The sequence below is a fragment of the Electrophorus electricus genome, chromosome 11, assembly GCF_041902795.1.
Source record: "Electrophorus electricus isolate QZ-2024a chromosome 11, ASM4190279v1, whole genome shotgun sequence".
NCBI classification, from domain to species: Eukaryota; Metazoa; Chordata; class Actinopteri; order Gymnotiformes; family Gymnotidae; genus Electrophorus; species Electrophorus electricus.
In genome coordinates this window covers 27,090,510-27,107,500 of record NC_137507.1, presented here as the reverse complement: position 1 = coordinate 27,107,500, position 16,991 = coordinate 27,090,510, and the positions used below count along the sequence as shown (strand labels likewise).

The 16,991-nt window shown below is 39.5% G+C and overlaps 4 protein-coding genes across 6 annotated transcripts in view; 2 read left to right on the top strand and 2 right to left on the bottom strand.

Moving 5' to 3' along the window:
* Positions 1-218, top strand: part of tpgs1 (tubulin polyglutamylase complex subunit 1) — a 1,848-nt gene extending 1,630 nt beyond the window's left edge. Inside the window, exon 2 of the mRNA XM_027021767.2 lies at positions 1-218. This exon is cut by the window's left edge and continues 732 nt beyond it. The gene's annotated coding sequence lies outside the window, so the exon portion shown is untranslated.
* Positions 219-4,492: 4,274 nt separating this feature from the next.
* plekhj1 (pleckstrin homology domain containing, family J member 1) lies at positions 4,493-7,783 on the bottom strand. Its single transcript, XM_027021765.3, has 6 exons — positions 7,223-7,783; positions 6,996-7,063; positions 6,836-6,902; positions 6,480-6,570; positions 6,324-6,387; positions 4,493-6,162 (listed from the first exon to the last, which is right to left on the bottom strand). Exons 1-6 carry the CDS (start codon positions 7,314-7,316, stop codon positions 6,076-6,078), a joined length of 471 nt encoding a protein of 156 aa, XP_026877566.1. The 5' UTR covers positions 7,317-7,783; the 3' UTR covers positions 4,493-6,075.
* Positions 7,784-7,926: 143 nt separating this feature from the next.
* On the top strand, positions 7,927-10,965 carry sf3a2 (splicing factor 3a, subunit 2). 2 transcript variants are annotated; one of them, XM_027021762.3, is made up of 8 exons: positions 7,927-7,951; positions 8,324-8,577; positions 8,684-8,730; positions 8,821-8,930; positions 9,052-9,101; positions 9,471-9,611; positions 9,871-9,939; positions 10,135-10,965. In XM_027021762.3, exons 2-8 carry the CDS (start codon positions 8,380-8,382, stop codon positions 10,438-10,440), a joined length of 921 nt encoding a protein of 306 aa, XP_026877563.1. In that variant the 5' UTR covers positions 7,927-7,951; positions 8,324-8,379; the 3' UTR covers positions 10,441-10,965. The 2 variants fall into 2 exon arrangements, with proteins under 2 accessions (XP_026877563.1, XP_026877561.1); XM_027021760.3 differs by having other exon boundaries at positions 7,927-7,974.
* Positions 10,966-11,647: 682 nt separating this feature from the next.
* LOC113584690 (uncharacterized) lies at positions 11,648-16,662 on the bottom strand. 2 transcript variants are annotated; one of them, XM_027021763.3, is made up of 6 exons: positions 16,569-16,662; positions 15,364-15,392; positions 15,059-15,122; positions 14,605-14,739; positions 14,369-14,472; positions 11,648-12,288 (listed from the first exon to the last, which is right to left on the bottom strand). In XM_027021763.3, the coding sequence occupies exons 2-6, from the start codon at positions 15,388-15,390 to the stop codon at positions 11,950-11,952; spliced, it is 669 nt and encodes a 222-aa protein (XP_026877564.2). In that variant the 5' UTR covers positions 15,391-15,392; positions 16,569-16,662; the 3' UTR covers positions 11,648-11,949. The 2 variants fall into 2 exon arrangements, with proteins under 2 accessions (XP_026877564.2, XP_081578613.1); XM_081722487.1 differs by lacking the exon at positions 16,569-16,662 and adding an exon at positions 16,360-16,480.
* Between the last annotated feature and the right edge of the window lie 329 nt (positions 16,663-16,991).

The following is a 16,991-nucleotide window of genomic DNA, read 5'->3' as shown; positions in this document are numbered from 1 at the left end:
AACAGTGATGATGTAAATATCCCACCTTATTCCACTCTCTTAATCACTGTCTCTTGTTCTTTTAGGCTACAGGTCATGACTCTGGATCAGCTGATTTGTTTATTCAGTAAAATTGTCACTGTGATGCCTTAGTACGTAAACAGAGCTGCCTGTAATATATTTCCCATACTATGTAAGGATTAAAGATCTGTAATATATTATAAAATCTGTTCTGGTTCTATTGTATAATAGACTGATTCATAGCATGTTATGTACTGTATTTATATGCATTGGCTGGAGTTGTGTAAAAAGCAAACTCACTAGCTTCTGGAGCAGTAGAAATGTCCAACAAGGTCATGCTGCGATGGTTAGGTGTCCACATACTTTTGGCCATATAGTGTATGTTTCGGAGTGAATACACAAAAGGTTCTTAGCATTGCATGGTAATCCCAATACCTTTCTCAATTTTGTGCAGTGGTTGGACGCTAGGTGTTTTAAAACTATACAAATGACCTGTTTGGAGTTGTGATACTTGTTAAAATGATTCTTTGGCACATGAGATGATTTTGACACTCCAAGGAGAAAAAAACTGCAATTTCTAGCAATTGCCGGGTCCGCTGTTTTTGCTTCATTTACACAGCATCGGGCGGCAAGTACCGTGGATGTGTATTCTCCACACACCCATGGGTCCGACGATGCGTGTATACCGAATTATTGTTTGGTGAAGAGCAATTTGCTACGGAAGCCCTAATGGATAAAAAAGTAAAGAAATTTAGGTGCGTAATCTCGAGTCAATTTTCCCGCAAATTATTCTCTTCCTATTCTAGCTGCTCCAAAGGGTAACGAAAAAAAAGGTTCTGGAGTCAAAAATTTCACTTAAAATATTTCTCTCCATCAAATTATTTTTGGTGCATGTCCTAGCTGCCCCGAAGGGTAAAGTACAAAATCTTCGCTAACATTTCTCATGCTAACTGTTAGCCATGACCCCCTCTGTGATTTTTCCCTTTACTCTTGCAGAACGATTCATGAATACACATATGAGCACATAATGGCTAACTGCATAGACAGAGAGAGCGATACAGTTCAATGGACGAACAGGGGGAAAGGAAAACAGAAAACTAATGAAAAACTGATTTCGGATTTGTTGTTAATTTATTATTGTTTTAATAACCATTTTTACACCTACTTCAAGAACTGGATTCTTGCATTGTTAATGGATATGCTGGCCACATATAACACCTGATGCAATGTAATGTACGTAACGTTTCTTGTGGGGTCTTCTCTTTGAAACTGGCCTATATGAAAAAAAAAACTGTTTATACCTTAATTATCTGTCATTACTTTAAAATCAGTATCAATTTAGACTATTGCTGCTTAATCAGAGCCCCTTTTAATATGGATGAGAGCAATATGTCTGGTTCACAAGTTTGTTCATTGCAAGAAACACCAAACACTGAATGGTGTTTAATTCAAGTTGAATAAGTTGAAACTGAAGTATCATTAAATCCTGCAAATGACATAGTCCATATTTCCCTTAATTAAAAATTTCATTGTAGAAACCAAGACTCAAAAGAAAAAACTCCCTAAGAGCACATGGAAGAACCACTGAGGAACACAAAGTCAAAAGGAGAATCCATTCTCCTTTGGTTGATACTGGATAGTGAAGCAAACAACAAAGCTCAGAATTAGGAGTTGTGAATATAGAAATTACCTATACATTAGACAGAAGAATTCCGATTAAGCAGGTAAAACCTGAACCTAAAGTAAAAAGCCTATGAGAAGTTAATTAAAGAATAAGAATACAAATTAAATCCACAACTGCAGTGACACATTAGTATAAACTAGTATAGTCTGTCAGATAGGTGTAGAATGCAGGGTTTTCCAGTCTTGATCCTGGTGACCCACACGACTGCACATTTTAGTGGTTCCTTTGATTGGACACACACACACACAGTTTATGTAGTGATGTATCTGGTGAATGATCTGAGATTTGAATCAGGTTTGTGAGGTAAGGAAGTCATGCAAAATGTGCAATGCTGTGGGTTGCCAGGAGCAGCACTGGGAAATCCTGGAGTAGAGTCCGTGCTGGTTATGCTTTCACAGATGGTGTGTTCTGGCACAGCAGGCGGGTCAGTGGCACAGGCGATGGCTGGACAGTGGTCGCACTGGTCCAGGAACAGTTGAGCAGGACCTCGATCCACCAGGGTTGAATTAACATTAGACTGAACTGATCCACTTGGGGGGAGTAGTTATATCTGTGTTGGAGTGAGAGAGGTGTAATAAATCAGATAATAAGCAAAACACTAATCTTTACATAAACACTCTTAACTAGTACAAAGACTGAGTGTTCACGAGACATTCTTAAAGTAGTGTTCCACTATCAAATCTGAATAAATTGGGGTATAAATGAGTAGCTTCACTACAGCTGTGATGGTGCTTTGCAAGTTGTTAAAATTGAACTATGTGGAACCACCACTAGTACTCATGATTTGTGGAGGCTTTTGCACTACTGAACCTAGCTAATCAAACAGATTGCTTTGGATAGTTATTATACAAGTATAATAACTATAATATTATAGTTATTATATCTCCTGCCATTAATGCTCATCGGGAGCAACAAAGTTCTTTCAATCAATCTAAACTTAATAAGCTAACGACTTCTTGCATAGCTGTTATAATTAAACTGTTTTCGTGAATCGTCCTGGAACAGTAAAGGGAAGGAAAAAAAAATTCACAGAGGAGCTAATGGCTAATCGTTAGCATGCTAAGTGTTAGCCAAGGTAATTTTTGTGTTACCTTTCAATGCAGCTAGAACGATCTTTTTTGTTGTTTTTTTGTTTGTTTGTTTTTTAGGAAGAACTTTGACTCCAGAGCACACTTAATTTTTAATAAATTACCCTCCAGGGCTTCCATAATTTGCTTGTGGTAAAAATAACATGCTGAATGCTCTAATATGAATCCAGAAGTGCTTACATATGCGATGAGAATGAATTTTGAAAATTACTAAGGAATCAGAAAACTCATGGAATTGTGCCTACTTATGCAACCAGTTATGATTATTTGGTTAATTTAGTGTGGAAATTTTAATGCCACAGAAAGGCTGAAGTTCTTTCTTCCGTACTTACAGCTGATCCCTAAGATAGTTCACATTCATTGTAGCTTCAGTAGACCATGTTTTAATATTTGGATATTTAGTTTCTCTGATTTCCTTTTACTTCAGCATTACTCACATTTAACCAAAACATATGCAATAGTCACTACATTAAAATAAATAAAAGCTTGCTGATACATTCAGCCTAGCTATCTTATAGTAGACTCCAAAATAACCAAATCTATTGTTTACAAAGCAATTTAAATGGACACAATTTTAGTAGCTTGATCTAGATCCATAAATACTGAACTAATATTGTCTAGAATGGAATGAGCCAGAGTTCTGCTCTAGCTTGGTCTATTTTGGGCTGTGGCTTTAGGCAGTGGTTAATGTGTTGCTAAGGTTATCAGCCCTGCGTTAACAGCTCTACCTTGAGTCCTGCATTATACCTAACAGGAAATCATCATTTTGAACATACAGTGCTTAATTTTCACTTTATAAAGACAAAACACTGCAGAAGGTAGGCTTCCCATTTTTTTTTTAGCAAAGGTTTCAACTATAAACATCAAAGGATATCTTCACACATTGATGTTGCAGACAGTAGCCTATTGTTTCTGGCCCCTGTTGTCTAGGGTACTCATTAACGTCAGCAGGTCAGGGTGACGGGAGCGAGCAAATGCATCAAAACACAAAAGGAAATGAGGAAGAGAGTACACAGGTTTCAGTGTGAGCACACATAAGGGCTTGCTGGACACATGGCACCGCACGAGACACCGCGGCTCTCTGCCCTCTGGGCCACTCATTATGAAACCTAACAAGTATCCGCATATCAATAATTCAGTAGGGTGTTTGTTACCGTGTCATCTTCGCAGGCGGCCACTTCTGCAGAGTAGGTCATCAAAAACAATCCCTTCCAGCATCCATCTGGACTTTGTTCTGGTACAGTCGTGGACCTGTTGGTCCTATCCATTCTGCTTGTTCTTTGTCATGTCTGCACACTCTACAGTACTTTGTTTCCCACATCATAATTTTCTTAATTTTGAGTATACTAATACTTCAGTTTAGAATGTGTAAAAGAAACGCATTCATGAAACCAGCCAATGTGGTAAGTGGACCAATCTTTACAACCTTACTTGAATTTCTGTCAGCGACTAAAACAGGAACCACTGACATGTTCAAACAACAAGGCCAGACTTGGCCCAATGTGTGAAAGGGGCATGCCTATGTAAGAGGAGAAAACACTAATACTACTTCATGTAAACTAGAAAACAAGTCAAGCCTACAAAAACAAACCAAACAAGGCCCTGCATAGTACAGCAGACTGAACATTTTGTATGGAGACCGCAGAGCAAATTTCCTTTTTAAGAAGTACTAAGTGTCAGTCAACTAACCATCTGTAGAAGCTTAACAGTAACATCACAATTAACATTCGAAAATGACTTTATTTAAAAAACATAAAACTGCGCATTTCGGATTGTAAAATGATACACACAAAGACGATTCTACCATACTTATAATTATTCTGAGATTTTCATTTAAGGGTAGCCTTGAAAAAAGGTTTTGAATTAGGTACACCACAATCTCTGTCTCATTTGTAGTCACCATTTGAAGTTAACTGGCTAACGCAGCATACACGTGGATATAGATATTACCATAGGCAAGAAGGGGCTGACTACTATAGGTCAGTCCCCATAACGAAAACCATCAGCTTCATTGGTCAGATTTAATTTTGCTAATAGACTTACATTACAGAACCCTTCAAAATATCTCCCCAAGGAGCACATAGGCATGTACACAGCACTCTTACTAAAGAGCAGTTCTGATTAATTCCACTCCTAGAAATGCCTCCTATAGTAACCAAATGTATGTAAAGCAGCCTATATGAATGTTATTTTACTTTATTTCTGAAATGCATTTATATTATTTTTACCATCCCCTTTATTTAAACCATTCTCTGAAGGTTTAGAAGCACTTGGATGCACATGACTGGTGAAACACGGCATAAACAACCCTGCAGTCCTTTAAATGCCTCTGTGGGTATTTGCATTTCAATGTGATATTGCTCTTATACAACCAAGTGACCCTGAAAAAGGCTACAGATTTCACATAGGATAGGCTCTGAGCTCCAGGTTGGGTCGGTGAACTTCAGAGACACTCTACAGGTGCTTGTGGTTTTAAAAGACTATGATAATGATTATTGTGGCCAATTACTTAGTGTGTTACAGAAACAAACCCTAAGATGTTGTTCTTGAAGTACCTAGATTAACAGCCTGCACTTTAAAACACCCCGAGAAGACACATTCCAAACTGACTGCTGAAAATTGAAGGATAAAGAAAAAAACAATTGTGTAAAATTGGGTGAGCGCTGATAGGCATTTGGTTTAGACTAGCACACCAACATGCACAGGCCTAGTGGTACAACAATAGTCTGGCTAAAAAACAGTATCTAAACTAACAATCTAACTGTAAATAAGACTGCAGTATTCATAGTGCCATGCAAACCCAGGTGTGAATCACAAGTACTGGTGTCTACAAGTGTCTCAGTATCTTAGAAGTATAACCCCAAACAGCACACTAACCACATGACAACCAGTTTGCCTTAGCTGTACATTTACAAAACAGTGATAAAATTTAACTTGTTATTTCTCACTGAAGTGTTATGGCTGACAAAAAAAAAATCAAAAAAAAAAAAATCACAATAGTCATGAGGGTGACAGCCTAAAACACAAGGTAAGAAAGAAGATAGTTTTATATTAAATGCATTGCTACTGGCTCATTCTCAGCTGATTTTTATAACAGTGTCATTTTGTACAATAAAACCCAACTGCCAAACATACAACTGCACAATAATCAAAAAAAGTAATATACAATGACAGCCTTCTTGCTTTTTAGACAACTAAATGAAAAAGTGACAATTGCATTTGAAAAAAAAAAGGGTCTAGATAGGACCAAGATTTACAGCAGTTGTTTGGACACACTTCACAGGCATTGGGGATTGAACTGGGTTAGGTGGGGGGAGGGGGCAGGGGTGGGAGTCCACTACTGGCCTGAAAGCGGGTCTCGTCTGAAATCCCATATTGCTCCAGTGGGTCCTACCACGAAGGCAACACCAAACACAACCAATCAAAGATCTTAACATAGGGGTAGTTAACAGACCTATGTTGAAAAGCTAAAAAGGTGGGGTACAGTTATGTATTATAGTGAACTTCCAGGAATAGTTTAATCTCTAGTGGTTAAGAAATACTATCCTTACTTTTCCAGTCAGTCGCTGGATCTCAGAACGATAGAAGACAAGGTTCTTTCGCATGAACTCATAGCTGTGACAAAAAAAGGACATTGAAAATGGCGTGTTACAAATGTGGGCATGAAGAGACATTGCATGCAATAATTAAAATGAAATGTTATAGACCTGGCTTTGATAATGGCTTCAATCCATTCAAGGCATTGTTCCTTAGAGTCACATTCAAACACATACTTTCTCTCAGCCTCATCTAGAAAGACTGACAGCAGAAAATAACAAACTGTAAGAGCATACACAGAACTATTTTGCATAATTATTTTTGCCTTATGCACCATGTGTGAAAATGCCATGTTTGCTTAGGGTAAAACAGGAAGTGCAGGAATAGCCAAATGCCTCGTTACATACTTGAAGACAAACCAGCAGTCTGTGCCACACCAAATTCTATTTAAACACATTTGTACTGCAGGCTTTGTTATGAAATCACCTCCTGGTGTTCCTATGAGAGGATGCTAACTGCCACTCACCAATGGAGAAATTCAGATCATCTTCTCTTTCAACTCGGCACTGCTCCAGAAGCAAAGCCCCAATTGGCTGTAAGCACATAAACCGTTCAGCGTTATCTTACATACTTCTAAATAGCTAACGTTTCCATACTTATGTTCAACGTGAAACGCAAACTCCCACCTCCTCTTCGTCTGTACGAAAGTAAAACAAGAAATTCACTATAAGCTTCACCAGCCGCCTCTTCATAACTGTTAGAAGAAAGAGAGATGAAAGACATCGTGTTTTACTTTGGTAGATTTGGAGTTAGATTTATATGTTCCGGAAACAAATGTGTACACGATCGACGATAAATACGGGTTTCTGAACGGTTTCATTTGAATAACATCTCGGCGAACGCCTTAACTTACCGTCGCCTTTCTTGGGTCCTTTCATTCCCAGCTCCGCCGCCCTCTCGGAGGGCTGGCGACTCAGGAAGACGAGCTCTTTTTCATTAAACCGCATTTCGACACCTGGTTTACGATCAAATTGTAACTTCTGACAGGATGAGAGTTCGCTAGTTAGATGTTTAATAACTTTACCATTATGGATATAGCAGCGGTGTGATGGGTTAGCTAGTTGGCTAGTTATTGTGGACGAGAATCGCGTTCGGTGGAGAACCTTAGCTGACCAAACCAATTCATAATTTTTAATCGGAAATGTATCACACCTGTCGCTATAACGACAGCTAGCACATTTTGAAGATCTTGCTTTTACTCTTTAGTCCTGTTTCCATGCTAGTTGAGAGACACGCCGATTATCTACTGCCAAACTTCACCATTAGTGATCTCTCCAATCAGAATATGATGAGGGAACCGTATACTGTATATACAGTCTCTGGAGGCAAAATAGCTGTAGACAAGTTGGAATCCCCGGAAAGAGGTCTTTTCAAAATAAAAGCCAGCAGACAAAAAACATAAACGTTTTACATTTTGTCGGCATGCGGTAAAATAACTGGTGAAAAAATAAAAATTGGTACTAGTGCGTTTATAGAGATATGCTAAAATTATTTAATATGCTGTTAATAAAGTTTTGTGTGTCAAAATAACAGGAAGGGGAAGAGTACTTTTTAGCGCTTGCGCATTGCGGAAATTACGGCGGTAAGCGTGAGCGAGACGTCGAGGTAGCTAGCTAGCTAGCTAAAAAAAAATATATATATATATATTTTTCGATATTGTTTCCCTAATATACCTTATGTTCTTGTGCGCTTTTTGGGAATATTGTATTTGTTGTTTAAGATGTGCAGATTAAGTTAAATACATCCCTAGCTAAATATGTAACGTTAAACAACTCATTGTTTAGTTTGAATAGGGATGCTTAGCTAACTCGCTAGTTGTATAATTAGTTAGCTCACGCTAATGTTAGCTGAATAGACACTGGCAAATCGCTTTAAGTGCGTGTTAGCTACTCTGTAACTGGTCGTTTTTCTTACAGTACTTTTATGTCCTGACTTATTTTTTTCTACTATTTAGGTCAGTTCAGCATTCAGGCATCCAGGCTCAGGTTCTGAGTCCACTGGTCTGTAAAGATGGATTTCCAACACAGAGCCGGTGGCAAGACCGGCAGTGGTGGGGTTGCTTCGGCCTCGGAGAGCAACCGAGACCGCCGGGAGCGCTTGCGGCAACTCGCTCTGGAAACTATAGACATCAATAAGGATCCATACTTTATGAAAAATCATTTGGGTTCATATGAATGCAAACTGTGTCTCACACTTCATAATAATGAGGTGAGCCAGCAAACTTGGAACCAGTATTGACTGAATTCTTCAGTTTATCAGCTTCACAACTATAATTGTTCATTTAGCCATGTTCACAAAATTGTTTCTTTCACAGGGGAGTTACCTTGCTCACACACAGGGAAAGAAACACCAGACTAATTTGTAAGTACAAGTTGCATGTATTAATATCATCTCAGAATGTCTGGCTTCTGAGACCTCAATTTCGTGTCTTTTTGACTTCTCTGCCATCAGAGCAAGAAGAGCAGCTAAAGAAGCCAAAGAGGCCCCTGCCCAACCAGCCCCCGAGAAAGTAAAGGTAGAGGTGAAGAAGTTTGTTAAGATTGGGAGACCAGGTTACAAAGGTACATGCCCAGTATGCTGTGATTGTTTCAGTGTAGAATGTGATTTGCTTTGTCTTCATTGCCTTTATTTTTGCCTTATTTTAATTTGCCTTTATACACTTATTCCTTCATTTATTGACAGTAACAAAGCAGAGAGATCCTGAAACTGGCCAACAGAGTCTGCTTTTTCAGGTAACATCATGTGTACTTAGTCTGCAATAAAGGGATATTCCAGTGTTCTTCAGTTGACTCATTAGCTACTGCATCTATACTAAGTCTATAGTGATTACCAGAGACAATAATTTTGACTTGTTGCTGGACTTTAAAACATAATAGGAACCTAGTGGCAGGTGCTCATCTGCTAAAACTGCATGTAGACACTAAGTGTGTTGAGCCAGTGGTTTGCCATTCTTTATAGAGAAACGTTTGAATTGTCAAACAACTACAAAAAAGAACCAGCACTAGAATATTAATTTAACCTAAATAGTTCCTCAGATAAAGCTAGAAACAAAGTATACTTGTTGGAAACTGGTGAGAGTCTGAAACGTGTGTGTGTGTCAGATTGATTATCCTGAGATTGCAGAGGGCATAGGGCCCCGGCATCGGTTCATGTCTGCATACGAGCAGCGAATCGAGCCTCCCGACCGGCGCTGGCAGTATCTGCTCTTGGCCGCTGAGCCCTATGAGACCATTGCATTTAAGGTATTTCTCTTAGACACTAGTTTAAATTTTTCCCATCATTTTTGCAGTGTGTACGATGTATATCTGACATTAGTGAGTCACAAATTTCCTTAGGAAGACTTGTGTTTAAAAATATTTTGCTATACATTTGTGAGATTGCTGTTTGGATCTATTGACTTTTACAAGAGTCATAGTTGATCATACTTTAAGTGAGTTGGCATCAGAATGCTTTCTATCTTATGCATCAGGAAATAAACAGCTATTGTTTATACACACTCAGGTTCCAAGCAGAGAGATAGACAAATCAGAAAGCCGTTTCTGGACGCATTGGAACAAGGAAACGAAGCAAGTAAGGAGAATTTCAGTGAAATGTAATGTGTAGCATTTTTAGCAACCTTGTTACAAGGAAGTTTTACAGTAGAACTTAATTTCTGTCTGGAGATTACATTGGCTACTTCCTTACTGTTTTTATTTGCAGAGACCAGTTTCACTTGTTCCAATTTACAACTCCTCATATATAAACCGATTCTGCTTCCCATTTTAGTTTTTCCTGCAGTTCCACTTCAAGATGGAGAAGATTGTTTCCCAACCCAGCCAAGTGCCCCCTGCAGGTGTGAAGCGCCCGCCTCCCCTCATGACTGGCCTTGGGCCTCACCCGCCCAGCGAGGCAGTACCTCCTCCACCTCCCGGGGGCATGCCGGGTATGCCGCCCCCGCCACCCAGTGCCCCTGCTCCTCCACAAATGCCCCACACCCCTGGCATGCCTCCTCCTGGTGCGCTGCCTCCACACCTGCGACCACCACTGCCGTCTGATGGACCAGGAGGGATCCCTCCTCCACCAACCAACTGAGTGTGTGACATTGGAAATTTGTATTTACAGTGGATTTGATTGATTTTGTTCAGCAGTTGGTCTGAATACAATTTTCTATACCAGTCTAATTTTTGTAAATACACGAAGAAGAGGTTCATGTACATCAGGTTATTATGGATGTTTTTGTAATGTTTTAAAACCGTATTGCTTCGTTTTACCCAGTACCACAGCCCTCTTGAAAGAGTTCGAAGACCCTTGTAAATCAGTGAATTTAAACATGTGGTGTGGTATGGTATGGTTTTTATCCAGCTAATACAGGGTCAAGTTTAGAGCAGCCATGGTCTGACGCAGACTGGTGCTACCATAACTGGAGCCTGAAACTAGCTTTTTGATCTGTGAGTCTAGAATCTACTGAACAGTTTAAAATAGTTTTTTTTTTTTTCCTTCCCTTTTTTAAAAAAATCAATAGATCTCACTTGTAACGCCATCAAAGTCAGCTGACCCTGAGTCACCAACTTGTGTTCTTTCATGAATAAAATATAAGAAGCAAATTCATGATTTTAAGATGTTTCGGCTAGTGCATCTTGCAGTTGCCATCTGTTTTGGGATGCAGCTGTTCTGAGTTATTTTACAGTATTGTTTGGGATTGGAGATTTTGGTCATGGACTATTTTTGAACACTTGGCTTGAGCCAGTGTAGATTAAGGACTCAAGCACAAGCCTAGATTATCCTCAGTTGCTCCTTTGTTCCTCTTCCTTGTGTGAACATTGAAGTTGAACACACAAGATTCAGTTGTAACCCTGTTAATACTGAAAGTTACAAAAGACAGATGTGCTTAATCATATTGACCCATCATAGAAATAACTTTGATAATTGCAATATGCTGCCATTGTGAGAAATTTCAGAGTGCTGGTTTCATCAAGGCTACAAGACCAGTAAATAGAGATTTGATTAAGGAAAATGTTTGAGAATTCTCAGTTAAAAAGGTAATTCTAATTATGTTCTTTTATCAAGCTATAAACAAAAGCAGTTCAGGATTTAAAAATGTTTGTCAAAACAGATATTAGATTCTGGTATTGATATAGTCTTATGAAAGGTGTAAATATGGGTAATACATCAAATGTAACATTCAACAACTAATACCAAATGTATAAAATTGATCTGGTGATAACAGGTAAAACTTGAATCTTATTTAGTTGTGGCATAAATATTTTCTGTAAGGGCTTTGTCAAACAATATTCTCATGTCAATGAACAGATTTAATTTATTATGGCAAGTACAAACTGCTTTGATTGTCATACATCATTTTTCACATTTTTTTAGAACCACACCATCCAATAACTATCTCCTAGTGGACAATTACCATTAACAAGATCCCTTTTTGTAGACTAGCTCAAGGTGTTAATCATAGTTACTTCAGAAACACCTGCTGCAGTATCTGAGGGGCTTCTGATGTTCCTACTAATTACTATGGTTTGTATGATACACAACACTTTCTTTACTGCCATCTATCAGCTAACATGCAGCAACATTTTCACTTGTACTAATTCAATGGTTCTTAGTAGCATCTGTCTTGCTTTCCTTTGTAGTCTTCTTTTGTATTTCGTCTTGCTCTTCCTCCACATGTTTCTGTTTTGGTCTCTTGTCTTTCTCTCTTCGATCCTTCACTCTCTCAGGACTCTCCTCTTTGTGCATTCTCATCTTCCCTCTGTGTGCTTTAAAACTGTCCTTTCTCTGCTTCATCACTGTTCTGGGCTTGTCTCGGAGGCATCCGGAAGCTCTCTCTCGAATCACCTTCCTTAACTTGCCTCGCCTTCTCTCTTTATCGTCATCGTGATCGTCATCGGCCACCCACCAGAAAAATGTTTCCCACAGAGAGGTTTCGGGCTTGAGGTAAGGACAAAGAACATGATCACCACAGCAATTGTGTGTCTTTAGATCCATGCACCTCATAGGATCACCTTGCACAATTATTGAGCCTATACCTCACTTTGTTTTCATGTATATTTTTGTTAGCCATCCTATAGCTCAACTCTGAGCTTCAAAATCAAATCCCACTCTAGATTTTCCCATCGAAAGGTCATTCATAGAGATTCCATTCACAGACCTCAGAGTCCAGGTCAACCAGTTACTTGTTTGGTTAACTACCAGTGATTACAGTAATGTGCCTAATAAACTGCTGCTCGAGCAATACACACATCCATTCCACTACTATGTTGGTGTTAATGCTGTATTGACAATGGAACACCACCCAAAGTATATCTATTCAGCAGTGGTCCTGTGATCAGAGGGTAGAGAGAGCCTGACAAATATACATTTTATATATATATATATATATATATATATATATATATATATATATATATATATATATATACACACACACACACACACACTGCCTGGCCAAAATAAAAAGTCACCACCTGGATTTAACTAAGCAAATAGGTAAGAGCCTCCCATTGTATAATTACTACATGGATGATTATGTTTCAGCTGGCAACAAGTTTTTTAACCCTAACTGATGCAGTGAGTAGCTTCTCATTTGTTAAACAACCATGTCAAAACACATCCTGTGGTCATGGAAAAGATATTAATCTGTTTCAGAAGGGTCTAATTATTGGCATGCATCAAGCAGAGAAAACATCTAAGGAGATTGCTGGAACTACTAAAATCAGGTTAAGAACTGTCCAACGCATTATTAAAAAGTGGAAGGAAACATCATCGTCGAGGAAGGAATGTGATCGGAAAAAATTCTTGAATGATTATCAGCGATCACTTAAACGTGGTGAAATCAAATTGTAGAAAAACAACAGTAGAACACAGGGATATGTTTAATAGTGAAAGTAAGAGCATTTACACATGCACAATGCAAAGAGAACTCAAGGGATTGGGATTAAACAGATAGCCTTAAGAAAACCACTCGTCAGTGACATTAACCAGCAAAAACGGCTTTAATTTGCTAGGGAGCATAAAGATTGGACTCTGGAGCAATAGAAGAAGGTCATGTGGTCTGATGAGTCCAGATTTACCCTGTTCCAGAGTGATGGGCGCATCAAGGTAAGAAGAGAGGCAGCTGAAGTGATGCACCCATCATGCCTAGTGCCTACCGTACAAGCCTGTGGGGGCAGTGCTATGATCTGGAGTTTCTGCAGTTGGTCAGGTCTAGGTTCAGCAATGTTATGTGCCCAAAGAATGAGGTCAGCTGACTACCTGAATATACTGAACGACCAGGTTATTCCATCAATGGATTTTTTCTTCCCCGATGGCACGGGCATATTCCAAGATGACAATGCCAGGATTCATTGGGCTCAAATTGTGAAAGAGTGGGTCGGGGAGCATGAGACATCATTTTCACACATGGATTAGCCACCAGAGTCCAGACCTGAACCCCACTGAGAATCTTTGGGATGTGCTGGAGAAGACTTTGTGCAGTGGTCCAAATCTCCCATTATCAATACAAGATCTTGGGGAAAAATTAATGCAACTCTGGACAGAAATAAATGTTGTGACATTGCAGAAGCTTGTGGACACAATTCCACAGCGATTGCATGTTGTAATCAAAGCTAAAGGTGGTCCAACGAAATATTAGAATTTGTGACCTTTTTTTTTGGCCAGACAGTGTGTGTGTGTGTGTGTGTGTGTCTATATATATATATATATATATATATATATATATATATATATATATATATATATATATGTCCAATAAGTATAAGTACAAACAATGTGCTTCTAAAAACATAATAGGCTTTTAATGGGAAATCCCTACATTGTCTGAATTGTCTGTTCAGTTTAGTCCAAGATTCATCATAATTTAGGCTTTAAAAGCAGCCCTTGTATGTTTTTTGGTATTCATATAGAGGGCATACTCTGACACACACTCTTTGTGTGGGTTAATTCAGCTTTGTGTAAAAGTTAGCAGACATGGTGAAGGGCTTGAGAAAAGTCACGTTGATTGTCTCATTACCTGAGTTGATGCTAGCCGACCCCTCCTCAACTCAGCCTGTCTGGTACAGAGTGCAGTACTTGTAGGTTCTATGCCAGCTCCATCCCTACGTCCTCGTACAAAGTCTGAAGGATGGGAGAAAACCCTATTGCTACCAGTGCATTGATATTGAACCCAGAAGTGTGTTCCGTTCAAGTTAAGTGGAACATACAGGGAAGACACACTGTGGCAGCAGGGTTGGAAGCAAAAGTGCTGACCGTGCAATCTTTGGCAACCAGAAGTGAGGATGAGTATGGTGATGGCCACGAGAAGACAGCGGTTAAGCGTCACACCCTCCCATGGGGTCTCGATCTGGGCCAGGTTCTGATTGGACAAGGCCTTGCGCAATGACACTGTGATTGGGTGGTGACAAATGAGAGTAGTCCTAAACACTAAGTAAAAGGCATTTATAAATAATCTTGAAACAATAGCATTTAATGGCTTGGCAAAGATTGATTGAGATTATGGACTGATACAACGGATACAGTCTGGTACAATATGAAGAGTTTGCTAAAATGCTAATGGTTAATAAAAAGTAATGAGGGCCTGTTGGCAGATCTCATTTCAATATAATTAAGAATCTCAATTCATAATTATGAGTAACCTCTACTGTATTTTGTGCATAATTAGCAATGTTAGCGTAATTGGGTGAAGTGGAGTGGGAAGACTTACTGCCTCTTGTGGGCAAGGTCTCGTGTGGTACAGAGTTTGGGATTTGCTGAACGATTGGAGGTTCCTGTGAAGCAGACCATTTTATGGATTCAAAACAATACTGATGGAATCCATTGCTGTTGCATTCTGTATATACTTATGGAATAAACTGTGTTTTAATTACAGTGGTATGTGTCAGAATTTCAAGTTCAAAGGTGCCTAAGTGTTTAGAATGAATGCTGTGTTTCAGGAAAACAGGGTATATTGCACCCTGAGGACCATAATCCTCTTGCTCAGTGTGAACCCCAGTCCCTGACCCCACTCGCCTCTCTCATCCTTCTTTGGGCGTGCATCTCTTTAAAAAAAGAAGAAGATAATAGTTAGACCTCATTGTGAGAATAAGTGGTTGTGTACATGTTCATAAGTAAAACCAAGAAGCAGCAAGGGAGGGGAGTTTGTTCAGTGTTCGTCAGCTCGTATCATGTTACTATTGCCTGGTGACTATGTTTAGTACGGGGCAATGTCAGTCAGAGCCGGTCGGGTAAACATAATTAGACACACAGGTGCTTTTAGGCCCTTAAATATCAGCCCTCCCTTAGACCTCGAGCATATATCTGAGATTTGTTTTTTTTTAAGGGACCACGCCTCCACTTTCCTACTTTAAACTTGGATAGAATATCAAAATTATTAAGACTACGTTAACTTCGCTTCTTCTTGGTTTAGATGCTAAGTGTGTGTGTACCTAGCTGATGAGTTTGTATGAGGGATTTTTCTGCAGAAACGTCCCGTAACAGTTTCCCGAGTTCTTTCTCAAACGTCTCGAACGTGCTCTCGTCCATGCTCCCTATGCCAGGTTAAGGGGTTTTTCTTATTGTTGGGCTCATAAAAATCCATGATAACTTCGTCATCATCGGTTATGATGGCGAGAACGTTTTTATGTGTGATTTTCTTTCCTGTAGCGGTTCCTTACACATAAAGACCACAGGTGTCTAGGTTTTTGTTGTTTATCCACTTTTCTAGAGTCTGCTGAAGAACATTTAACTCAACAGATGCTATTAGACCGTCTCAAAGTCTCACATACAGAGATAGATAGGCCTATAGAGAGGTCTCCTAAAGTTTTCTTCATGCAATGAGCAGTCATATACAGTTATAGAAAATTCAAGCAATTGCACAATACTAGACTAGCTGTATTCTTCTGTAAACCATTAGTTTAAAGCAAGCATCTCTGACCTTTTATAACAAAAAGTATTCCATACAAATACATTTACAATGAAAATACTTTGAAAGTGACTTGCTTGTTGATTTAACGTTAGCTAGGTTACCATGTCAAAGCTGGACTTGGTCAGTAGGCGTTACGTTTTGCGATGCGGCCGTGAATGCCCCCGTCCCCAAATAGAACCGTAGCCTCTATAAACCCCGCTAAAGTCGGAGCAGGAGAATCCCCTATAGACGCGAAAGTGAGACGGATGACGACCCAGTCCCCATATCCGGCCCATATCGTTACCTTGACCGTCCCCATACTGAGCCTCACCTGGACAGACATGAGGAGTGGGTCACCCAGGAGGCGCAGCTGCCGTGAGGATTCCAACGCTGAGTGGAACGTGCCATGCAAGTTTACACGCGCACGCGCACGCGCACGCGCCCCCTTTGTGTCGCCTGACGGCCGATAGCAGGTGGTGTGGCATGAAGAAGCCGAAATCCTGGAGGGTCAGTCTACTGCAGAAGGCTGCTTGATAATGCCCGGCAAAACTCTGCTGAAAACCATAGTAACTCCCGATGTCAGCGTCGGACATTCCTGAATACACACATACACATACGCATCAGCAATCATTCAGTCATACAGTCATACAGTCCTGGAAATGTTCAAGCGGCATCTGATGCCTAATACTCTATAATATTATTGTAAACATTTGTTTAAAAGTTGATAAAGCATGTCTGACTGTTTATACTACAA